General features: G+C 44.9%; 1 protein-coding gene across 1 annotated transcript in view; it reads right to left on the bottom strand.

Annotated features, from left to right (window-relative positions):
- LOC123043327 (uncharacterized) overlaps positions 1-26,889 on the bottom strand; it is a gene marked incomplete at its 3' end in the record, with an annotated part of 49,943 nt that overhangs the window by 10,624 nt on the left and 12,430 nt on the right. Inside the window, exons 8-12 of the mRNA XM_044465745.1 lie at positions 8,544-10,625; positions 8,419-8,462; positions 7,623-7,785; positions 7,407-7,453; positions 122-293 (exon numbers count right to left, since the gene is read on the bottom strand). Of these exons, the coding sequence (XP_044321680.1) occupies positions 122-293; positions 7,407-7,453; positions 7,623-7,785; positions 8,419-8,462; positions 8,544-10,625 (2,508 nt within the window). The remainder of the gene's footprint in view (positions 1-121; positions 294-7,406; positions 7,454-7,622; positions 7,786-8,418; positions 8,463-8,543; positions 10,626-26,889) is intronic.

Here is a 26,889-nt window from a genome sequence, read left to right as displayed (position 1 = left end):
GGGTAATAGGGTACACAGGAATGCCCGTTCATAGGCTAGGCTGAAGTAAAGAAATATTTGAAGATAGGGAAAAGAGATAGTAAAAGCAGAATTCCAGTTTTCAGCAATATATATTCAGTACCAGCTCTGAGCTTCTGTGTTATCATCTTCACGTGGGCCCTTTTCTTGAATTCCACGCTGGTCATTGAAGCCTTCCTCCGAGATGTCAGAAGTAATAAGGTGATCTTTTGGAAGCTTGCTAAATGTATCTTCCATTGCAGACTCTGTATGTGTCACTTTGTCTTCATCTTCCCCTAGATCCCAATTAACAGGTCAGGTAAGACACATGACACCCGTCGAATGGAAAATAAATAAATGGAAAGGCATGTTTGTCTCTTAGTATTGTGAAAACAGATTTTTTTTCAAAACTATGACGTATTTTGTAGCAATTTCGGAAACTATAGCACATAATGAAAAAAATGCAAAACTATGACCCTGTCGGCCACATGCAGGCCGAAAAGGTAGTTTTCGGCCAACTGTTGGCCGAAGTAGGGTTTTCGGCCTTGCCATGGCCGAAAAGTGGTTGAGCTGGCCGAAATGGCTGTTTTCGGCCGCTGTTTGGCCGAAAAGGTCTTTTTGGTCAAATGTAGGCCGAAATGTACTTTTTGGTCTACACTAGGCCGAAAAGTACATTTTGGTCTAGTGTAGGCCGAAAAGTCCCTTGGGCCCACCTTTCCGTTATCTGTTGGCCAATGTATTTTTCCACCAACCCCTTCCCGCCAACTCTTTCCCGCCAACCCCTTCTCGCAAACCCCTTTCTCCTCTGTACCTATAAAAAACCCTTCGGGCGGAGGTGGATAAGCATTCCAGTTTATTGTAGTCGAGATGTCCCATTATCCATTCGATCGTAGTTTTCACCCTGGGATTAGCAGGACTCTTCTGAGTCTAGTTACCGATTTCAGGATGAACAATAGGATAGTTCCATGGGACGAACTCACCGGTAGTGACACCATAATGAATGAGTTGGCTCACCAATTACGTAGGTCTGGGTGGCCTGAAAGGACCTATGAGGAGGTACGTAAAGAACTTCTTAGGTTGCATGAAAGGTGGAAGAAGGTGGTGGTGCCGAAGAGTGAAACTTTCAGAAGGCTTTCAGCAAATAATCCATCTTTATGGATTGAGGAGAGCCAGGACGAAGATGATATCTTCATGCCCCGCTTCTGGGTTCTGCATCGTCGAAGGGCAAGAGTTCTTCATCGTCCAAGGGCAAGAGTTCTCCATCCTCGAAGGGGCAATAGTTCTGCATCGACGGATGGCAAAAGGACCACATCATCGAAGGGCAAGAGGGCTGCATCAACGAAGGGGTTGGCGGGAAAATACATTGGCCAACAATTAACGGAAAAAGGTGGCCCAAGGGACTTTTCGGCCTAAACTTGACCAAAAAGTACTTTTCGGCCTACGATTGACCAACAAGTACTTTTCGGCCTACACTAGGCCAAAAAGTCCTTTTCGGCCAAAGGGTGGCCGAAAACACCCCTCTTCGGCCAGCTTTGCATCTTTTCGGCCAAGGCATGGCCGAAAACCCTATTTCGGCCTAGAGGTGGCCGAAAACACCCTTTTCGGCCAACACCTAGCTGACAGGGTGCTAGACTTGATATTTCTCCAAAGCATGCTGTAGTTTCCGAATTTGCTTCAAATAACGAGATAGTTTTGAAAAATATTGTGAAAACATAGGAGTAGAAAGAAAAGTAAGGACGTGATATAAATGCAGGTGGAAAATAGATTATAGGAAAAAACAAAAATTCTGTGAACTTATGCATTTGATTCAAATGAATAGGAAAACGTGCAAATCCTACTAAATGCAGTCCCATCAAAGTCATACCAAAGTGTAATTAGGATCCTATTATGCCACTAAAGACTCATGTCTCGTGCTTCTCCATAGGAATTATAGAAAGATGTTCAAGTGAATAGAAAAATTCCTGGGGCTTTCCCGTAAGTGGGATCAAATAAAAATATTTCCTCCACTTTTCTTTTGCTCCACTACTTTAAACCAAATGAAGTGTAGCGCTGCTAAGGGAGAACTTCCTGCTCCTACAGTATTTCTCTTGAATTGTATACGCCAGCAGCTCCCCTGACCAAAAATTTGAAGGAACACATAACATTCAAGACCTTACTATCTTGAAGCATCAATGCAATGTCCATTATCTATAATAGTTCAAAGGGCATCAAAATTTTGGACAACTGCTGGAGATACTATAATAAGTTGCAGCACTCTTTGCCAAGAAAGGCATAATCTACTCCATCCATCCAAATATATAGGGCCTAATATGTTTTCGCGGCTAACACTGACCACATGTTAGAGAAGTAATTTATGGCATTCAAGTTATACAAAACATACTGTCAAATTCTTATGTGAAAGGTGCTTCTAATGATATAAACATTATAGATCTCATATATTATTAATCTTATCAAAGGTCAAAGGCATCCTCAAAAAGCATATTAGACCCTATATATTTGGATGGAAGGTTGATAGACGCGATGATGTGGCATTTGATGGCAAGGAAACAGCTTCTACCATGCAGAACCCTTTACAAGGATACCGACGATGTTTTTTTATTAAGGGTACCAAGGATCGTTTTTAATGTAATTTTATTTAGTAGAAACTACGTAGGCTCACAGCCACTAAGAAAAAAAAAACAAAGTTAGATATCCTGGGGCACCTATCAGCCGGCTAACAGCAAACCTAACCCAAGAAGCTACAGCACGCCATCACCAGATGTCAAGTAAAAGGGATACCAATGATCGTATCCGTGCATGCATATCCGGCCCAAGGAAACATGCGAACTACTCCCTCCGTCCCAAAATAAATCTCTCAACTTTATAATAACTTTAATGTAATTGTAAAATTATATTAAAATCGAGACACTTATTTTAAAGTTATTATAAAATTGAGGCATTTATTTTGGGACGAAGGAAATATCTGTCTAAGCCGCATCTCCAGCCCAACCGCCGCCATGCACAACTTCGCAATGCGCTGGTGCCCCACATCCCTTCGTACCAGCCACCGCTGCACCTTCACTCCTCCTCCCTGTTCCACACGCCACGGCCACTGCTTGTTCCAGGAGCCAACACCGTCTTAGATGGTCAGATTGACATTGGGGAATAGAGGTCGTTCGTAGCCGGTATGACGCCGAGGACACCTGTCCCTAGTGGAACCATGTCGCGTTAAGCTGCCGGATGTTGAGTTGTACTATAGGCCTATTTTTTTTCATTTCCATTATTCTACTAGTGACGTGTGAGGCAAAGAGCTCGCCAGTAGTTCTCACTCATTATGACAGGTGTGCAGAGGCAAATCGCCGGTAGTTCCCATCATCATCTCTGGCGTGCGGGTGACATGCCACTTGCAACTACTTATCAGTGACGTGATATTAGTGGTGTGCCACCCTCAATCACTAATGAGCAAATTGACATGTCACTAGTAGGCTTTTTTGTTGTTGCTTTGAGACAGCATCCTCCCTCTTTAACTATAGATGGGCTTTAGGCCCATTTAAATAATAATTACTGAAAAGTCTAAGGCCATGTGGGGTGTCATGACATGGTAGTGGGAATTTTAGTGCCCCCTCGTGAGTGGAGGATAGTTAAGACCCCTTTATATAGGATTCTCTTTCACGTGCTATTGAAGCTTGAGAAGAGGAATGGTACACGGAAGCTTCTTCTCCGTTGTCTGCCACGCCTCGCTCACGCCCGTCGTTTTTCTTGAACGAGCCGAGTTGAGTACAAATTAATGTCATGCGTGCGGTTTATCCTTGCCGGTGAGGAAAAGTAATTTAACTAGGCAATTAATTATGAGTCATTAATGGGGGTGCTATGTATCAGATACGTCAGATCATGGATTATTGCCGACTTGGGCCTGGGCTCAGTCCCATATCTTCGTACCAAACCACCAATATATTGGGAGCGTCGGCGACCCTAGCCGTCACCTAGTTCAGACTGCATCTGCTCTACCTCTCACGCAAAACCCACCGTCGTTCCTCTCGCTGCATGTGCTTCCATCGATCACATCCCTTCCACCACATCCACAATTGTAATTGAGAGATGACATTCGGAACCCCGTCCTTTTGTTTTCCTGCACTGGGAGAATGCGACTAAGTTTTTGGGTAGCGTCTTGGTGCAACTACTTGTTGATGTTCGTCCTCTATTTCAACGATCTCCTTAGACTGCCCGACATCACAATGGTTGACGAGACCGCCAACAAGAGTGCTACTGAGAACACCTTTGTCGTCGCCGATCCAAAAACCTAATCATGTAGGAAATTTTCTATTCAAGGCTCTGATACAACATTGAAACCGTACTCATTTATGGGTGTCCAGTCCAATCATTGGCAGACCAAAACTACCTTGTGGTTCACAGCGATGAACGTGTTTTGGGTCGCTAGTGATACTCGTGAGGGAACAATTACTACTGGACAACAGAATGAGTTCAAAGAGGCTACTATTGTCTTTGTCGAAGCAGTTATGAGCATGATCAGAGCCAAGTTAGTTGACACATATCTCGATATGCAGGTTGCCAAGAACTTGTGGGATGTGCTCGAAGCAAAATTTGGCGCTACTGGTGCTAGAAGCGAGATCTATGTCATGGAGCTCCATGACTACAAGATGGTTGAGAACCGTCTTGTACTAAACTAGGCTAATGAGATAGAATGCATTGCTAAGGTGCTCACACATCTCAATTATATTTTAGTGCAAAAGTCTATCAGGTGATGCATAGTTGCTACACTCCGTCATTCTTGGAGGATCTTTGCTACTTCTTTGAAGCACCAAGATGTTGAGGATGTCATTGAGCACATGAGTGATGAAGAGAATTTGAGTGAAAAGGACTCACACGTTAAAGGAGGAGAGGGAATTTTAACCAACCTATATGATCCGTGATATCGTGAAGTAGGAACTGGGAAAACAAGCTACTGCTTAACTAAGGAGAGTAACCTTACAAACCAACTCTGTTGGAGATGTAGTACTCTCGCAATCGAGTGGCCAGTTAAGTTTCCTTGTAATGTGCTCTGAAGCTTGTATAAGCAAGATTCTATACTATAGAACAATGTTGGAAGAACACACATATATGAGCCCGACTGTTGGTCACAGTCTATGAGATAAGGTAATCTCTACTACGATCATGAATATGCCTGTAATGTCACTGATATGCATCATCTTTGGTGTTACCCTTCGGCAGCCTAGTATCGGTAAGACGTTCGGGGAACTTTATTATGCCTAACTGACAATTTAAGGGATAATCCAAAATACCGGTATATCAAAACTGTGTCTGAAATAGAGGACAACAATATACGCCTCTGAGATATGGTGGATGCCGTTGAATTATAGAAGGGCTTTAGGCCCACATAAATAATAATTCATGGAAAATCTCAAAGGCACACTTGGGGTGTCATGACATAGTGGTGTGAAGTTTAGTACCACCTCATGAGTGAAGGAGAGTTGAGACCCCTCTATAACGGATTCTTCACATGCTATTGAAACTTCAGACGGGGAGTGTTACATGCGGACTTCTCCTCCGCCATTCGCCTTGCCATGACAGGGCTTGACTACACGCGTTGTGTTTCATGAACGAGCCGAGCCGTGCTCGTACCTAAGTCATGTGTGCACTTAATTTTTGTTGTTTTTTGAGGAATGGATCATTGTTTTGCAATTAATTATGAGTCATTAACGGGTGCACTAAGAATCTTAGACGTCGAGTTGTGGGTTGTTGTCTACTTGGACGTGGGCTAAGACGCACGTCTACCTACCTGACCGCATATATATTGGAAGTGTCGGCAACGCCAGCTGTCACCCAGACCAGATCACATCTGCTCTATCTTTTCACGCCCAACCCACCGTCAATCCTCTCGCAGCTACTTCTTTCAGCTATCCTATCACATCCAGAACCGGGACTAAAGGCCGCGACCACGTGGAGCTCCACCTTTAGTCCCGGTTGGCTAAAGGAAATTTTATGATTTTTTTTGAATAATTTTTTATTTTCAAAATTTTGAATTATTTTAACCTCTAATCTCTAATCAGCACCCCTCATCACTGCTCAATTTATCCTCTAATCTCTAATCGCCCCTCATCATTCCAAATCATCTAACTTCCCGAACGGTCACCCATCCTCCCACTCCCCCAACCTGAGCACGCTTAACTTCCGGGTTCTATTCTCCCTCGTTTCCAAGTCTGCACTTGTTGTTTTCCTGACAATAGTAAGATGTCAATCTATTAACCCTCAGGAATTTTGCTTGAGCATGAAGTGACACATTTCACGGTTTGAGTTTGAAACTATTGTTTTAAAAAACAATAATTATTTAAAAAACAATAGTTATTTTGAATAATTAGTTTGACCATTTTTGACCAAAATTCAAAATAGCTGAAATAATTATTTAGTAACACTAATATTCTAGAATAATTAGTTTGACCATTGTTTGACCACAGTTTGAAATTTTTTCTATTTTTTCCACTCTAGATCTTAAAAGCCCCGTAACTTTTTGAGTAGATGATTTTTCATATAAAAAACTTTTTCATCCGAGTTAGTATGCAAAAGTTATGCCCATTTTTACAAATTCCAGAAAGATTTTACAAATAAAGTCGAAATACTAAAGGTCTCAACCCCATTAGCACCGGTTCGTGTCTCAAATCGGGACTAAAGGTCTAATCTTTAGTCCCGGTTTGAGGCACGAACCGGGACTAAAGGGCATCGCACCCTTTAGTCCCGGTTTGAGGCACAAACCGGGACTAAAGGGCGCAGGTGAACCGGGACTAATGCCTTAGCCGCACGAACCGGGACCAATGCTCACATTAGTCCCGGTTCGTGATTGAACCTGGACTAATGTGAATATTGGCCCGGAACCATAGCCTTGTTTTCTACTAGTGTGTGAAGTGTATCAAAGCGACTGCTTGCTCAGCGTGCTTGACATCACCATAGTTGATGAGGCCTTCAACAACAGTGCTTCTAATAACGCTTCTATATTCGCCGGAGCTTTGACCTGGTCGACCAGGGTACGATCTGTTCATCCCTCTCTAGTTTACTCATATATCACCATACTAGTTGTTTACATAGATAGATCTGCTCTATGCATAGTACGTTCTCAGATGGTTAAATACTAGTATTAGATTAATACTACCAATGTCATCATCTAGATTTATTTCTAGATTAAATCAATTTGAAAATTGCTAATTTATCCATCAATCCCCTGCTAGAATTGGCGAGATTCAGTGTATTTCTTCCCAGATATCCTTACTGCACTAACCCTCCTACAAATTACCCATGACCTGAAAACACCACTATGAGTGTTCCTAGACTGGAAAACAAAAGAAATTTTACTGTCAATAATTTGTAGGAAGAATCACGTGCATCGGTATAAACGTTGATATATTGATTAAAAAAAATACCTGGATCCTGTGGATGCGCAATAATGGAACTCGGCGGCGGAGAAGTCCTGAAGACAACAATCATTACGTGAAAATCTAGTCAAGTTCATGTAAGCAGGGTAATAGGTACACAGGAAAGTCAGTTCCTACGCTAGTCTCAAATAAAGAAATATTAGAAGATAGGGAAACGAGATAGTAGAAGCGGAGTGCCATTTGTCAGCCATATATATTCAGTACCAGCTATGAGCTTCTGTGTTATCATCTCCCCGTGGATCCTTTTCTTGAATTCCACGTTGCTCATGGAAGCCTTCCTTTAAGATGCCAGAAGTAATAAGGCGATCTTCTGTATGTGTAGACTCCAGTGCAGACTCTGTATGTGTCGCTTTATCTTCATCCTCCTCTAAATCCCAATTAACAGGTCAGGTGACACACATAGCATACTCGTCAAATGGGGAAAAGGTAAATGTGTGCTACATAAATGCATGTGCATGACAAATGATGGAAAACAGAGAAATTCTGTAAACATATGCATTTGGTTCAAATGAATAGGAAAACATACAAATCCTACTAAACACAGTCTAATAGAAGTCGTACCGAAGTGTAATTATGATGTTATTATATGCCACTAAAAACTCATTAGTCATGTCTCGTGCTTCTCCATAGAAATTCAAAGAAGATGTTCAAGTGAATCGAAAAAATCATGTGCTTTTGCTTTAAGTGAGATCAAATAAAAAAAATTCCTACACTTCTCTTTTGTTCCACTCCTTTGAACTAAATTAAGAATAGTGCTAAAAGAAAACTTCCTACTCCTACAGCTCTTCTCTATATTTTTCTATGAACCAAGCAAGTCTGAAATCCATTATACGAGCCAGCAAACTCATGACCCAACATTCAAAGGAATAAATAAGCTTCAAGACCTTACTATCTTGATGCATTAATGCAATGTCCATTATAACAAAAATGTGAATGACTATGGATGGTTTTGAACTACGCGACAGTATTTTGTCTAAAAGCAGAATGAAACAAGTATTACCTAAAATTTGCATAGGCGAAGAGGTGTCTGGTGTCACAACAGACCTGTTAACAAAAGAGCAACGCAGTTAAGGTAGGGAAAGAAGGGCAGTAGATTATTTGGCTAGAAATAACAGTTGTGCGTACCGGCTATCCAATGACATGGTGTTCACACACTCATCTTGCGTTTCTGTAGTCTGTTGTTCTTCCTCATATCCGACAGTGATCTTTTCATCAAAAGTCCTATCCACCGATTGAACGTTGAAGACAGGGCTACTTCGATGTGTTCTGAAGATGTCGATCAATAGGGCAGCTTCGCTCTCCATTTCACCATCACCACTGATCCCAATATTCGCAGATATCTCTTTAAGGCCTAACAAGTTGTCGATGCCGGCGTGTCGCAGGTCATGTTGCTCAGATTTGTTAGCATCGAACCTTAGCTTAAGCGTTTCTACTTTTGGCATTGCTCCTACAGCGAAGGCCAAGGATAGTGCAGCAGACGTGAATTTGAAAGTCCTGAGAAGTGCGAACCCCTCCTTGCCAAAGACGATTCTTTCTTTAGGGGCAACAAATACACAGATTGAGAGAGTAGTGAGGGCATGCAGTCCTTTAAGGATATCCATATTTTCCGTGGATGTCTCCCTAACTGCTACCTTCAAAATGCAGAGTTTCTGGAGATATCCGAACCACTTGGGGAGGCTTGGAAAGATGCAAGCCCGCGGGAACTCAAATCTTTCAAGAAGTGCCGGAGCACAGGATGCATTGCTCAAGGAGTCACAGGAAATGCTAAACTTTGAAGTGCCAGAGTCCATAATTAAAGATTTGAGTTCCTTGAACTCCCCAAGAATTGAGCTGAAATGCTTCATGTTTCCAACCAGACCGTCAGGCTTTACTGCAGAACATGTCACTCGAAGATCCCACAACTTTATCAGCTTGCCAAGCCCCAGCACATTTTCTGCTGAGTTAGAACATAGGCTAAAATCCCCCAGACTGCGAAGTGATGTCATGTGTACAATCCCATCAGGCAGATTAACCTGGCTTGGAAGGCAGAGGTGCAGTAGACTCTTCAGAGCAAAAATATCTGATGGAACAACAGATAGTGGAGCATCCACTTGTAGTGTTTCCATGTTTTGAAGCATCTGAACCTTGGCTGGAAGGCTGACGGTTATATTACTTTCAACCTTTAAATATTTCAACCGGAACAGTTCAGATATTGTAGTGAGGTCGAAAGTCTTGTCTTGATCCGCCCAGATGTGAAGATTCAGAACTCGAAGAAAGCCATAATCCCCAGTAGAAGGTGCGCATTCAAAAGATCCAAAATACAGAAGTGATCGAACATGGGAAGAAACCAAGTTTTCCGGTATATTTGCAACTTTTGCATCTCCAAATTGGACGGACAGTCGACGAACCATGTCAGCAAGGACTAGAGTTGATGGAAACTTGTCCACAGTAGTGATGAAGTTCTCCTCCATGGACTTGCACCTAATAAGATCCAGTACCATGTGGTGGACTGTACATGACAATACTTCGCCTTTATCATCGGTGTCTACAGCTTGGATCATTCCTCTACCAGCAAGCTCAGCAAAATAACCCTGAGCAACTCTGACTTTTTCTTCTACTTCATCTTCCTCTGTATCTTGCTGTTTTACTGCACCAATGAAACCTTCTTTTTTGCAAGTGACCCGAATAAAATCTTCTGATATCCACTGTCCCACGAGAACATCCTTCCAGACCGTGTATCCCTCTGGATACACATTAAAATAGAGCAAGCATGTCTTCAAGTGACGTGGAAGACTATTGTAAATAAGGTTTAGAACTTCTTCCATTACATCACAAGTAGGGTTTGCACTTAAAGTAGAGTCCAAAGAATATTTTATCTGCTCCCATTGCTCCATTATGAGGTTTGGTTCACTTATGCTGCCAATGTTCACAGTTGCTAATGGTAAGCCACCGGATGTGGTGATAACCCCATATGAAAGTTCTTCGAAATCTTGAGGAGAACCACACCCTGAGTCAGAAACTCCAGTGGAAAATAATTCTCGTGATTGATAATCAGTAACTGATCTCATCTTAAATATGTACTTTGACTGATAGCTACAGCAAGCCAATGCTGCATCCTCAATTTGTGTTGTGATGATTACTCTGCTGCAACAGTTGCCATCAGGAAAAGCACGCCTAACAGTATTCCATACTGATGGAGTCCATAACTCATCTATTATAACGAAGTACCTAGAAAATATATTTATGTTAGATTAAGACAACAGAAACAAATAGTAAAATAAATAAATTTGTTTGCAAGAGTCTTTTCAGTGGCCATGACCCGAATTTTAAACACCATACATTTAATAAAGTATAACTTATTTTATCATTACATTCCCATACAAATTTGTACTAAATCAGAGACAATTAATATGGATCGGAGGGAGTATATTAATTAGAATGGCTTCCATATTCGTACCCTCACTTTGGCCACTGATCGACTCTATTTTACAACGTCAAAATATGGCCACTCCATGGCTTCCATATTCGTTCCCTCGCTTTGGCCGCTGGTCGACTCTATTTTACACCTTCAAAATATGGCCACTCCGTTTTGCCCCTCTTCTTTTAAATCGCTGCTCAGTTTGTGTCGTTTCCATTAGGTCAAAGTGCTTTGACAACGTGTTTTCGATCAGAAATGCCCCTGAGTAACTAGCAGACCAGTTGCATCGCGTGTGTGGTGTGTTAGATGTGTATAGTTTATTATGTACATCCCCATTGTATAAGGGGCTTTTCTGCACTTTCTCACACATGTATATGTAATGGCACTTGGCCCTCAGGAAATACTAGTTGCTCACTTATCCAACATGGTATCAGATGCCAGGTTCCTCTTCCTCCCCCGCACGCTGCGGCTCCGTGCCTAGCCTCCTCGTCGCCGGCCCTCTCCTCCCCCGTCGTCGGCCACCTTCTCCGCGCCCGGCAGCTCCTGCCCGCGCCCGTGCTTCCGTGCCCAGCCACGTCTAGGCCCGGCCGTGTCCAGGCTGCGCCCCGGCCGCGCCCCGGCCGCGACCTCTCCATCCTGCTGTGGCCAGGCCGTGCCCCGGCCGCGTCGCCGCCCCTTCAACGCGCCCCCGCCGTGCCTCCAGCTGCGCGCGCCCAGGTCGCCCTCGCCTTCCCCCGCTGCCGTCGCATCTAGCTGGGGCGGCTGCTGCTTCACCTGCTGCCGCAGGTGCAGCCCCTTGGGCGGTCCTCCTCGCCTCCCAATCTTCCCGCTCGGTGCTGGCTCGAGCCAGCGTGAGGTTCTCAGCCCCGATCCAGATCGAGGGGCGTTGACCTTATCCAAAAAAAAGGCAAAAGAGAGGAAGAGTCGCACATAGTTTCTTCATGTCTTCTGCGGGCTATGTTGCTGTTCCTCGGTGCTCCGTGATCTTTAATGGCACCAACTACGCTGAGTTTGTGGGCTTCATGCGCATCCATATGCGGGGCCTTCTGCTGTGGGGCGTTCTCTCTGGCGAGGTTCCCTGTCCGCCCTGCCCGGTTGCTCCGGTGGCCCCTGTTCCGCCGGCACCGCCGATGCTTGCTGCTGAAGCTTCTCAGGCTGATCGGGATGCAGCCAAGGCTCTGGATGATGCTGCAGTTGACGCTTATGATCAGCAGGTATCCGCCTACTCTGCTGCTCTTTCTGTCTACCGGGATGATCTGTCCGCCTACACTCAGTGGTGCAATGATGATGCTCGAGCTGCTGCTGTTCTCACTGCGAGTGTCCTACCTCAGTTTTCTTCGGAGTTTATGGGTCTCAGCACTATTGCAGCAATGTGGTCCTATCTCTGTTAGCGCTATCAGCCCTCTGGCGATGCCCTCTACCTCTCTGTGGTGCGTCAGGAGCATGCTCTTCAGCAGGGTGACTTGTCTGTTGATGAGTTCTATTCTCAGTGTTCTGCCATCTGGCGTCAGCTTGACTCACTGAGGACAGTTGTTTGTGGAACTTGTCGTTGCTGTCAGACTACGCAGTCTGATTTGGAGTTTCAGAGGGTTCACGAGTTCCTAGCTCGTCTCCGCTCTGAGTTTGAGCCCAGACGTGCTCACTTGCTTGCTCGCGGTCGTGTTCCTATCTCGGAGGTGCTTGCCGAGCTTCGTGCTGAGGAGACCCGCCTTCGCTCTGCTGGATTGCTGGTGGTCCCGTCTGTGTTGGCTGCTCGTGCTCCCGTGTCGTCTGCTCGGCTCACCGCTCCACCGCTCCTCCCCACACCTTCAGGGGGGGTGAGTCGACCTGCTTACACTGAGAGGGGCCGGTCGCGCCGTGACACCTTCTGTGGCTACTGCTGTCGCCCAGGTCACCCAGAGTCTGATTGCCGTGAGAAGAAGCGAGACCAGCAGCGCTCCTCTTCCAGTGGGACTCCTGGATCTTCCTCGACTACGTCCCTCACTGACCAGGACATTGTGAGGCTCAAACGTCTCTTGGCCTCCTCAGGCTCCTCGTCGACTGGTTCAGCTGCTGCTGTGACTGCAGCCACTTCTCCACCACAGCAGGCATCTACACAGTCAGGTACATCTTCGTGGGTTTTGGATTCTGGAGCCTCCTTCCATATGTCTTCTGATTCTTCTGTATTATCCTCTCTTCGACCTCTTGATTCGCCTATTAATGTTCTTACTGCTGATGGCACATCTCTTCCTATTGCTAGTCGTGGTATTCTTTCCACTCCGTCCTTTTCTGTTCCAAGTGTTTCACATGTTCCTCGTCTTACCATGAATCTTTTTTCTGCTTCCCAACTTACTGATTCTGGTTGTCGTGTCGTTCTTGATACCGACTCTTGCTCCATTCAGGATCGTCACACCAAGGTCTTGGTTGGAGCTGGCCCTCCGTGCCGTGAGTCAGAGGGACTTTGGGAGGTTGACTGGCTTTGTGTTCCTTCCGCTGCCGCCACTTCTGCCAGCTCCCATGCTCTTGCCGCCTCTTCGTCCGCGTCCTTCCAGCAGTGGCATCATCGCCTTGGTCACATCTGTGGCTCTCGCTTGTCTTCTTTAGTTCGTCAAGGCCTCTTAGGGTCTGTATCTGGAGATGTCTCCTTACATTGTAATGGTTGCAGACTTGGCAAACAGACTCAGTTACCTTATCCTACTAGTGAGTCAGTATCTCAGCATCCGTTTGACTTAGTTTATTCTGATGTCTGGGGTCCTGCTCCCTTTGATTCGAAAGGTGGTCATCGCTACTATGTTTTGTTTATTGATGATTTCTCTCGCTACACTCGGCTCTACTTCATGAAATCTCGTAGCGAGGTTCTCTCTATATACAAATGGTTTGCTGCCATGGTTCACACTCAGTTTGCCACGTCCATTCGTACTTTTCGTGCTGACTCTGCTGGGGAGTATATCTCTCAGCTGTTGCATGATTTTCTAGCAGAATAGGGTACTCTTGCCTAGTTCTCATGTCCTGGGGCCCATGCTCAGAATGGCGTTGCCGAACGCAAGCATCGTCATTTGCTTGAGACGGCTCATGGCTAATGATTGCTGTTTCCCTTCCACCCCATTTTTTGGCTGAGGTTGTTTCCGCATCCACCTATCTCATCAACATTCAGCCCTCCACTGCTTTGCAGGGTGGTATCCCTATGGAGTGTATCCTGACACCAAGCTTCTAGAAACTCAACAAAAGTCTCTTAAGCTATGAAAGTTCAGTTTTACTTAATGTTAAAATCACAAAGCTACCGAGTTTTCCTCACAAATGCAGTGAGGAGAACCAAAAGAAAAGGAAGGCCAAGGTAATTAATCACATTTATTAACATGTTATTTAAATTTAATATTGTGCTATTGCGGCTCCAACTGTGTTTATAGCTATTTTGGTTCTAATATTAATCTGACTTATTATTTTCCCACTTCGATCCACCAGTCTAGGGTACCATGCAACCAGTTGGTACATTGCCAACGGGAGAAATTGGGGGGGGGGGGGGGGTGAGCTGGGTGATCAAAGATAGCGAATCAGTGACAAGCGTAAGGCCATATGCGTGTTCAGTGACACATTCCTCATTACGGGCTGTATGTTGGTCAATTTATTGCTGCCAGTAAATCCTATTGACTTGCTGAATTTATTATTGCATCTGGTATTTATGGATACTGAGGCTGGAGGCCGATAACCTTCTGCAAGCAAGTGCAGGGATCCATGATGATGGCACGGTTTAAAAATGTTGTACTTGCTAATTGATTAGTTGATCTGCTAATTTCGTTACCAATTAACGAGTATTATTTATAAGTTGTTTTCATGCTCTGTTCGTGTTCTCCTGTCAAAAGAGCAGCATGTACAATTGGGCAGTTAGTATTTGCACGAGTCTGTAGAAGTTTAACTAGGAAAAGATGCAGACTCGAAGTTTGTACTATTAGGAGAATGGTTTGCATTTGTTCAAGATATGATCATCAAACTTTATACTTGATAGTAGTTCCTTGTTGCAGCAATTTCTTGATTGAAAGATAGAGTGAAGTTATTTTCAGTCTTTAGGTTGTTAAATGTTATTGCCTCGCTGCAAAATAAGAAAGGAAATGTTGTCATTGCCATTTTTACATCAAAACTCCAAACCTGACACCATATCCTCTTTTTTGGTTGTTATTGCCACTAGATTATAACTTTTATCAAGAAGAGAGGTAAATGGACATGGTCCACCCATGAGAACATGATTTGACAACAAGACGCACAACCTCGACAAGCTTATGAAAATCTCTCCCTTCATGCTACTTAGCAACTACATCAGACACGAGATGGTAAAAGAAGAAGCATGACCTGAACAAACATGTCAAGTCAAAGCTAAAACTTGGAAAGATCTTAAAGGAATTAGCAGAAGTCATCTTCTAATAGACTACCGTATTTTGTTCATACTGCGGCGGTAGACACAACTGATTGATATACATTTTCATATGAAGGACTATTTATTGTTCCCATATGCTTAACGGGGCAGACAAACCACACCCGTGGTCCTGCAGTGCAATGAACCATTTAACATTTTGTAAGTTGCATTTCCACTGAGGTTATATTGGAATAAGGGAAGATGTTGTTTTTTGGCGGAACATATGTAAACTAATTTTATACTGGTATTATAAGATAATTAAATTTATGTTTGATACATGTAATATAGCCGTTAATTAGTACATACTGCTAGCAGCAAGATATTTTCGGAGATTATATAGGGGATCGGATGACACCAATTTGAGCGGAAAGAAAATACAGTAGAGAGAACTTCCGTAGAACTGGACGAGGAACAAGACTCTATCTGTTGACGCTATCGGATGTTAGCATCATGAATCTTTAACCATCTAGTGTGAAATGCACCAAACCCCCACTGACATGAGTGTCCGCTCTCCCAGCCACGAATACAAATCTATTGTTGCGGAACTGGGCTGATGTTAGTAGGCTCATCAGCCGAAGCGCAATCTCGGCCAACGTTTTGGAGTTTATGTTCCGAGCACTTCAACCCAATTGAGGATTCATAAGCTCCTAAACAACCTACTAGCACATATCATAGACCATCCATTTCAAAATGGGAAGCATCCGTGAGACCAAGATTGCATCCCATGAACCAAGAATCTAAACATCCACTCTCAATTTATTATTCACCAGCAATGTTTTTGTCTGAAATTGATTATGCTAGCAAACCAAAATAAGTTTATTAGGTAATAAGTCTTTAAGTATATTTTTAGGCTATTGACATATTAAATTCTTAGAAAGTATAGCAAGCGTAGCAAGAAAAAAATACTTTATATAAAACGATAATGTGAAAAACGGCGTGGCAAACCACGAGTATTCTTCTAGTTAGAGGCATGTGTCGTCTAATGGGTGGTAAAACCATCATATGTGGTGACTCTGATCGGCAAGAGCGCAAGTAGAAGAAATGTTTGCGGGATTAGCCTGGTGGGAGCTCCAGTGCCATTGCTGGCTAACGTCCAACCACCAGATCACCACCTCGTAATGGAAGCTTGGGCTATAAGGTTGCTCGTAATGGGAGTATCATAGTTAGTATCATGGATGCTAACTATGCAATTTTGATGAGGTAGAGAGTTAAATGAAGAAAGACAGGATTGAGTATTATATCATGATACAATATCATAATATATACTATACTATTATATGTGTTGCATGGCAATAAATAAGGTCAACTAAGATATTAATTTATGATAGTATGCATTACGGAGATAGTATCATAGATCACTATCATATGCATGATACTAACTTATAATACAACGCAGTACGGGCAGCCTATGGCCAGCCTCCGGTCACTGCCTAAGCTCGAAAGCGCAATGTAGCTTCTTGCCGTAGCAAGATTGGATGCCTCCTCCTAGGACACACCTCACTGCCTCCTCCTAGACTCATATTACTACCTTCATCGAGTCCCACTATCCACCCTCGACAAGACGCAACATCGCCCAGGTCAGCTACCACTGCTACCACCTCCCCTGAATGTCGACTCCCGTCAGGTGTTCCCTCCCAAACAACCCAGTCACAACCGTGCCTTACGCCCCAACTCACGCCAGCCCATCCTTCCCCACCATTCCGGCGAACACGTGCCAACTCCTAACATTTCGCCTCACAACCAGTCATGGACATGGCCGCCAGATTTGCCTATGGCCAGGCTAGGGGACCGTCATACCCGCAAGACAAGGTTCCTTACTGAGGATTCCCAGGAGGTGCTGGATGAAGAGGCGTGGCTCGGTGCTCACTATCGAGGGGGAGTGGCCCTCTCTTGTCTCGACAGATGTTGCCGAGGGTATCAACTCAGAGTTTCAGGAGGTGCCAACTAATATCCTATATATATATAATGCAATTAGGCTCCTTCGTGCGGTTCATCCACCATGAGTTGTTCAGTATGGTTAGGGCGACAACATCGTGCACGTCCACAACATGCTGCTTCACGTCCACTTGTGGAACCGACTAACCTTTGACACCTCTATCCAATACAAATACTGTGTTCGCCTCTTCATCCAGGGCATACCACCATAGGAGTTCTCCTTCCAAACCATGCAAGATCTACTGGCAGAGTGTCTCATCTACTAAGTGGCGAACGATTCCATTGACAATGTGGATAATTCCTACTTCGCCACCAAGGCACCGGTTAACAATCCCAATGAGGCACTGACGAATATGGTGCTACCTCTGCGACCTCACACCTACTGCTCAGATACCATGGTCCATGTCTTGCTCCTCTCGGCCTTCGAGTTGGAGGGCGACGATAGCAATGTATGCGCCTACACCGAGCATCTACCGCATATGCGACACTACCCTATGCTATTCCTTTGTCGTAGTATTCAGTGCTAGGCTATACACGCAGGGCACAAGGTAGATGGGGCGCCGCCGTTGGAAGCGATGCGGCATCCCTGGGAGCATGGTGTTCATGAGGACGTCACAAGGGCTAGGACAAGATGTGGCCTTACCTTAGCTGAGAAGAGGGGCAATGCCACCATGGACACCCCGACTCCGGTAAATACTTTCGGTTACCTGGTGTACAACGATAGGAGGAGCGGAACATGAAGGGCACCGGTGTTGGCAGAGGTGGCCTTCATCGACGAAGAGGGTGCTAGCGGCGATGCTGCCACTGGTGATGTTCATGTCCTTGACGAGCCTGTCCCTGTTGAGGCCTTCTTCGTTAGTGTGCATCACATGCTGCTTGGGGAGGTCCCATCTCATTCAGGGGATCTCCGTTGCTTGTCTGGTCTCGCAGAGTATGGACCAACCATCTACTGGACAGCACCTCCAGGAAAAGGAGGGGGCCCATGTGCTGCTGATTTCCCTCTCGCTGGAGGAGAAAGCCGAGGCATGCCCTAATCCCTCGCAGTCGTGGGACACCTCTTCCCCGTCAATGAAAACTACTGCCAGTTGCAAACCTACAGCTTCAGGTCTGGTCATGCTAGACCCCTTTGGTCTAGTTGACACGAAGCCCTCTCTATCTGTTGGTCTGCTTCAGGGGCCGATGTGGCCCGCCCATGATTTCGTTGGTCATGAAATGGGAGAAGGTATGCCCATGTTGCTAGTTCCTACTGAGCAATTCCATTCGATGATTGAACCTTTATTGGAGAGGTTGGCCAGGTCGACGGCCCCACATATAGTTGCATACACATATGTTGCTATGATCAGTTCATGCAATGGGGTACACATCCAACCAATCACACACGACATGGCAACCACACAATTCTTGTAGCTGGTGGCGTAGGCTATCGAGCCTGTGATCCTACAGTCATCCAAGCAGCTCTTGGGTGGGCAAGGCTTCAGGTTAGGTACCCATCAATGGTGATGCAACATTGCCACAACCTCCACTACAAGGAGAAGATGCTCCAAGAGGCTAAAGGTAGCATCATGAAGCAAGTAAGGCTTTTATCCATGCCCAAACATGGACTTGCCATCACAGAGAGGGGGGAAACTAAAGAGTGCCGACTAAAGATCTACCCTAAGGCCTTTGATGAGCCCCTATAGCTGGTTCCAATAGTCGCACCAATGCCATTGGGGATAGCTGGCATGGGGTGTGCGATAGATGGCTGCATTCCCCCACATAGACCATGTTTCCCATGGAGGGGAGCCTATTGATATAGAATGTGTTGGGCCTGAATTACCTAGCTCATAGAAAAGTGGTCAAAGACCCCGTGGATTGGAACAATGTATCGTTGGTTTGTTTGCAATAAACAAAGTTCTTGTTCACTGACCGAGCAATCAGGCATCAACTGTGTGTGTGTGGAGGGAGTTCTCAGAGTTTATGTTCTTACCAATGGAGGGGACACGTGTTGGGGTCCTCCTAGCTTGCAAGGGATACAATTATAACTTCACAACAGTCTCGGTGCAAGGGGCAATCCATGGCTACCTATGGCTCCATTGCATCTGGGATGCAAATGGGGTTATAATTATTTGTGGGCTGCATCAAAGAAACTAGAAAATTGCCATCCCGCAAGAGTTGAAGCAGGTCATGCAATACTTTTCCCCAAATGCCATCCCGCTCACCCTGGGGTGACATCAACCACATTGCATGTCAAACGAACAATAAAAACTCGCGGATCAATCGCTAGTGCCTTGCAGCCTTTCGGAATTTCATGAACGAGATGTAGATCGAGGACCTGCACCTGAATGGGTAACACTAGACTTGGTTTAATGACCACAAGAATGAGATAATGGTCAAGTAGGACTTCGTGTTGATCAACAAGGAGTGGAAAGGCTCAACGCCAAAGTTTGTACTACAAGCCCACTCCTCCAAGATGTCAAACCACTGTCCATTGTTGCTCAACTTTGTGGTCGCCTTCAAGCATTCATGGGTCTTCTATTTTGAGAAGCACTTGGTGAGGTTGTAAGTACTTCCAGGCAAGGGGTACCCGTGGTGGCCGATCATCTATGCCGGTTTGCGACAAGTCTCAAGGATTATAGGCCCATCAGTTTAGTTTGTAGCTTCGCAAAGTTGGTCCCCAAAATCCTGTCCTCTCTCTTGCAAAAGTGGAAGCAAGGGCTATTCAGACCTTGCCAAAACGCATTCGTCAAAGGAAGGGCCATCCAAGACAATTTCAGCTATGGCAATGACCTCGCCAATGCATTTTGTAGGTCGAAGACGCCTCCCTTCCTAAACAAGATCAATATTCAGAGGGTGTTTCATACAGTGTCTTGTGAGTTTTTCCTATAGTTGTTTGTGGCTAGGGGGATTTAGAATGAGGGTGACCAACTGGCTGGCAGTGCTTCTAGGCTCCTCATCTACCAAAATATTTGTCAGCGGCGAGCTCTCTAACTGCATACAAATCAAGAGGCGGCTAGGGTAGGGGAGCTCACTTTCACCCTTGCTTGCTGTCCTCGTCACCGAATGCATGTCAACTAAGGAATTTTGCGCCGATTGGCTAACAGAACCTACCATTAGAACATCATTTTACACAAATGATGCAATCATTTTCATAAACCCAAACATCAGGAAGGTGCAGAAAGTCAACAAATGTTGATACGATTCAGTGATGGCACGGGCTTTGACAAACTTCCTGAAACCTTTAGTTACACCATTTTGTTGTAAAGCTCTTGATCTTCAGGAGGTTCTACTCGGTTTCAACTATCCAGTTTAGAAGTTACCATGCAAATATCTTGACATGCTGCTCTCGATAGCAAACTGAAAAATGGAGACCTCGAGTCGTTCTACGAGAAAATCTTGGGTAGGATGAATGGTTGGAAGTTGGCCTTCCTTTATCAAGACAGTCCTTTTGGCAATGTCTATCTTCCAGGTGATTGAACTTCATATGCGGCCTGGCTAGCAACATTGATTGATAAGTTTCGACTAGGGTTTGTTTCGAACAACAAGGAGGTGCCCACCGGCAGCAAATGTCTAGTGACCTAGAAAGTGATATGCATACCAAAAGAGTTCAGCAACCTCGGGGTCACCAACAACATAGAGTGTGACCCTTCGTGCATGCTGGCTTTGGCAAGCGTTGACAGACACCAACAAGCCATGACATGGCTTAGAGTTGAACATTGATCCAATGGTTAAGGCATTGTTCAGTGCTTTTGTGAACTTACACCTAGGCGATGGCACACATCTCCTTTTGGAAGGAGTCACGACACAAGGGGGTGAGCTTCGACGTAACATACCCCCTGCTTTTCGCCCACTGCACTAGGAAGAACTTCACCATCATGCCGGTCCTGTAGGAAGGAAGGAGGATCAGGCACCTCAAGTGCACCCTCTCGGCCGAAGCCATGAGGGTATTTGCTACACTCTAGGCCGAGGTAAATCACATCGACCAGGTGAGTCACCTAGAGGTGGACCATGATCAACGTGTAGACATCCAAACGAGTGAATTGCAGAAAAACACCACATTGGCGCATAGGTTTGCAGAAAACACCGGTTTATGATTTTTTTTGCCAGAAACCACTAATTTTTGACCTAATCTTTTGAAAAAACACTAGTTGATGACTTTGACCCACTTGAGGAAGATTATGACAAATGAAGCACACCGTTTGTTCACATGGCGTAATGTTCACGATAAACGATGTTAGACGGGTCTTTTTACGAAAAACTCCTCCCTTCCTGAAACTACCCCGATCCAGATCGAGATCGAGCATCCCCTCGTGCGAGCTCCTTGGCCGCCGCCCATCTCCATAGTGGCAGCAACACTCCTCCCTGCTTCTATAACCCGAGGATGAAGGACGAGACAGCAGGCCAGCGACCTACTCCAATTTAGAGGAGCTGGCCTGAGCGGGGCCCGTCGATCATGACGCCTCCGTCATTGGAGCCCGAGGAAAATGATCAGATGGGTGCGGCGGATGGCCGGCGACCCCGTGCTCGCGTTCCAGGTAGGTGCCAGGGGTGTCCGGTTACCCATGCTCGCGGTCCAGGTGGGAGCGGGCGGTGGATGACGACCCCGTCCTCGTGTTCCACCATTCCAGGTGGGTGCCCGCGGTGGCCTCCTCGACGGATCCAGGTGGTTGGTCGGGTAACTCCTGGCTACAGAGCTTCGTCGCGCAGGGGAGGCCGGTCCAGAACGCACCACTGGCAATCTCGGCGGCAGCGGCTCCGCCTCATGAACGTCTGGATGCAGGCGAGGAGCCAGCGGGGCAGATGCACGTGTTCTTCAACCGGCGAGCTCTGGCTGCCACGAGGACGGTGGCGGTCGGTAGCTCTGCAGCGGGCCTTGCACGTGGTCTCGGCCAGTGGACAACGACGAGTGCACTTGCCGGCCGACGGCGATGTTCTGGTTCGTGGGAGGATTTTTTAGAGAAGGGTAGAAGAAGAGGATTGGCTAGTCTGGAGTTGATTGCTTTTTTTAATTGAAGGGTGTCCCTGTAAAATTATAGGGACTATTTTATAATTCTAAAAATTTCCTCATCTAACAGTCGTCTACCGTGGACTGTTACGCGACGTCATAATCATGATTAAAATGCCCAAAGAGATTGATCAGTGTTTTTTTTTTTGCAAAAGATTAGACCCAGAATAAGTGGTTTATTCTTTTAAATTCATAAACCGGTGTTTTCTGCAAAGCTAGGCATCAATATGGTGGCTTTCTGCAATTCACTCCATCAAAACTCGGCCTACCGCATTCACTTTGAGGGCTGTTCTGGGGCTGGCTTTGACACATTACAAAACAGTAAAACTGAGAGACCTACGAGGCTCCACAACGCTTTGGCGTTGCTAGCCATAGGATCGCCATCACGTTACGTTTGTTTGGGCTGCTGCTCCGCAGAACCATCTACACCACCTGTGGTTAATTGGGCCTCGATTGTTTATTGGGCCTGTAAGCTGGTTTTAGCAAACGAAGCGTAAAACATAGCTGCGGTGTGTTGCCTCAAAAACGTAGATGCGTGTGTCCGCATAGCAGCGCCACCCAGCTATTCTTGTATTCGGTGGTAAAAAAAGCTATTCTTGTATTTGTTTCGTCACATCTTTCATATGCACTATTTATTTAAAAAACCTGAGCAGTCATCTGGCTAATTCTATTCCCGGTGACAACATTACTTTGTCATATAAAATATGTGTGTTAGGTCATGCAAATTTAATTCATATCTTTTATATTTTCAAAAGTTTACATGATATTTTATCATCCTATCGTAACATGGGCGGGCACAGCAACGCGCGTCATCATGGTCTAGTTCCTATGAAAGTCGGATGACCCTAGTGAGTTGAAGATCTTCGGCTGGCTGGCCCTGCTTGGCCGCTGCAACACCACCGACGTGCTCACGAAGAATGGGTGGCCGCACGAGCCCACATGTGTACTCTATTCGGGGCCATTGGAGGGCGCGATGAGCTTCTAGCTAGTGTCACGCCCCTACACTATGGAAGTCTGGTAGGCCACTCACAGGCGTTGGAATCTGCCACCGGCCCTTGTGCCATCCTCCACCCGTCTCCCGTTTGAGTGGGCAGAGGAGTGCACCGCCATGCCGACGAAAGAGAAGAAGAAGGCGTCGTGCTCACGTGCGCCTGCGGTGCGGTAAGGTATCCACCTGTTGTCCCAGCTGCCAACTCCGGTGCTGGTCTGGTGGATAACCTGGAAGGAGCGGATGTCACACAACTACATCATTGATGCATAGACCTAGGGAGCCTGACTAAGGCTGTGTGATGTTATCTTTGTTTCAGGGCGGGTTAACACATCTGACTAAAACCACCCCCCTATAAATCCTATTTTTTTTCCTACACCCTAATATCAATGAAAAGCTGCTCTGCCAGCATTTTTCGTCCAAGAAAAGAGACAACCTATGCTATACAAGTATTAATACTCTCTTCATTTAAACATAAATGCAAGGGTGAAAAGCAATAACATGAAATGATTTTATAAAGAGAATACCTATTTGCATGCTCAATCCATATACATCTGCACATACTAGTGAAAGTATGTATCAAAATGTTAAGAGCTTCTTTGATCCGGAATATTTTCATGAAAATATTGGAGGACAGTAAGCTTTAAAGAAATTCCCTATGTTGGTTGTTGATTTGTAGGGTCAGAATCATAGGACCTTTAGTAAGGGAATTCTTTATAGATTTTTCATAGAATTTTTTTGATTCAACCAAATCCTTTTGAAAGAATCTTCCATTTATTCTGTGGTTCAAATCATACAAGCTATCGTACAAACACAGTCCTGTCTGATTCAAGTAAACATGACATTGCAATCCCGCTATATTTACTGTTCACTTTTTAGATGCTACTCCCTCCGTTCCAAAATAGATGATCCAACTTTGTACTAACTTTAGTACAAAGTTGGATCATCTATTTTGGAACAGAGGGAGTATTTACCTGTTCTTACGTTTTTGGAACCCTCTGAACGGAAAGAACCTTAACTGCCAGTACAATTAGATCCTTTAAGGTTTGGTCCAACTGCTAATGGTTTGAGTTTAATTTTATAAGTGGACTAAAAAATCTTACACATTTCTCAACGTGAGGTTTGAGTTTGTGCGTTATAACTAAGCACAATCAAGGGGCTAAACGACATAATCATTTTCCTTATATATAAAATAGCACTGTGACCAGCACATTTGGGACGAGACTTTCCTGCTCCCTCCCCATGCTCCCATCCTTGCTCCCGCGTACGTGGCTTTATTTGATTGGAAAAAAGTAAGGCCCGGGCCCACCCCGTTAAAATCAGGGGGGTGATTGTATTAGAAAGGAAAAAAACAGTCGTAGGATGAAGTAGGAGCACGGATGGGAGCACGGGGAAGGAGCAGCCAAGCCGGATCCGCGCGTTTGGCGCCGCTAGATGTCTTTTATATAAATATAATTGTTGTTTTCGGTTTTTGACATAGTATCCAGTTTACAAATTATATAATTATCTTTCATAGCAAAATGTTTTTTTGTGACTGCCATACAAAAATGTTAACAAAACATAACTACAAAATATTCTGAAATGAAATCCTGATGAGTTAAATGATATTTCTTTTACTCGTCCAGTCAATAGATTTTAGGACATAAAGGCATATGGCCGATACAAATAATCTATGATCTGTTTATGCAGCGGCCTCATCACTAGGGACCAAAAGCAATTTAAAAACTACACAAAAAAATGCAAAAAGTAAAATAAAAATACACCTTGGCTCTTCCCCTGCTCATCCACGTTCCATTGTAATTAATGTAGTGCGGTTCTAGAACTATAAACCTCATACTCAAATAGGCCTCGAGTAAAAAGCATTAATTCACCAGAAAAAAAGAAAACACAATAAAAGTGGAGTGAATTTTTCATATTCCTTTTTGTGTGTGGATAATTGTTTTACATTTATCTATTAACTTGGCACATATTTCTATAATCATGGTTATCTACCTTCCATGTTGCATTGTCGATAAATTGTTGGACTTAGAAGAAGGAACACCCGGTACACATTTTTTCATTTGTTGAGTTTTCAACTAAGCATATATGGAATATAAATATTGATAGCTCCTTTATAAACTCCACTTTTTTGCGTTAGAAAGCGCCACTGTATCTCCGTCCGCCCTCTCATCGTTTATGATATTATTTTCTTTTAAATGAAAGCGGCAGGGGGGGCATCCATGGTTTTTCCTTCTAAGAATAGGAAACTGAAATTTAGTATGCAAGTACTTGAAACCAGGTGAGATTGTGAATCTACTCCTCTGACCGAGTGAGATAGGCCCTCTTCAGTTTTGGGATTGAAATTGCACTACTCCATTTTTGCAAGTCAATCATTAGATAATTCTACACATCCATACTTACCTTGCTCTAATTTTGTCCGCCCCCTCTACCCATGTAGTGCAATGTGTGGAGCATGCTCAATTCAAATTGCTAAAACATTTTATTTTTGTTTATGATAATTGAGAATGAATTGGAATAATGCTTGTGTAATTATGTTAGCAATTTTTGACAATGTAAATCACGAACCTTACATGTATGAGCCACAAAAAAAATTGATTGGACCCCACAATTTTTTTTGAAGGGGCAAACCCTCAAACTTTCTGTAGTGTACGTAACATCAATGGAGCAACTGAAAATGAGTTGGAAGAGGTTTTTGTGTGCAAGTCACATATGACTTGGATCGGCATGCATCGATTAATCTTCTTATTATAGACACTTAGATCATGACACCGATTGAACTTTTCTTGCCACTACAAACAATCATCTGCCAGATAGACATGTTATCTATTTTCTGGAGTGTAGCTAAGCCACTAGGAAACAGACTTTCGCCCCTTTATAAATAAAGGCACAAACAGCCGAGCTGATATAAAGTTGTGAGGAAGACCTCAAAGTAGCGGGTCAGAAACAAAAATGGCCTCCGGGCTAGTGGCACAAGTTCTACTAACTCATCACCAAAGCAAGAACACATGAGACGCCACACCTAACCTGAGACGATCAATACTACTAAGCAAGATTGGAACCGAGCTATCAAGGGAAACCACCGGGCACCTTGGTGCCGAACACAACGAACCATCTCCGGAAAGGGAAGACTCACCGTTGAGACAATCCACTTGCTTCGCACTGTGGAGCACTGCTCTTGCCAAGAGATAGCAAAGGATTGAGAACAAAGACCACGAGACACATCTATAAGATAGGAGTACATGGGGCCACCCTTCACCAAAGTCGAGGATGCACCAGGCCAGGGATAAGGATCCTAAAGACGATGACCAGTTGCAACCGAAAGGGACTGGGGCTCCACGACGATGCCCTCAAGAGGGAGATGACACCAAGCGCCACCGATGTAGCGCCCAAGAGGATGGCCAAGGGTTTTCACCCTGGAGCCCTGACATCGTGAGGGTACCCACAACAATGCCCCCAAGTGGAAAGTGACACTCGTAGGCGTCGCTTTCATCAATGCGAAGATTTCTCTCTAATCCTCACATGTGCCACCCATGGAACCAAAGTTGCCGACACAACCCACGAGGATGAACCGCTGCCGACACTGCCAGGCCTATAGATCTAGACCAGGGGGGCACCACGGTTGAAGCTGCGCCAACAACAGGGTCACCTAGACCCCCTCGCTATCCACAGCCAAGAGGACACACCACCACCGCTACTACGCTACCTGTCGCAGAGATCACTGCACAACCTTAACATCTATGACTGCTGCCACGACATCCCAACCCAACTTCCCTCCACAACCGA

This window comes from Triticum aestivum, chromosome 2B (assembly GCF_018294505.1).
Source record: "Triticum aestivum cultivar Chinese Spring chromosome 2B, IWGSC CS RefSeq v2.1, whole genome shotgun sequence".
Taxonomy (NCBI): Eukaryota; Viridiplantae; Streptophyta; class Magnoliopsida; order Poales; family Poaceae; genus Triticum; species Triticum aestivum.
This window is presented reverse-complemented; position numbering and strand designations above follow the sequence as displayed.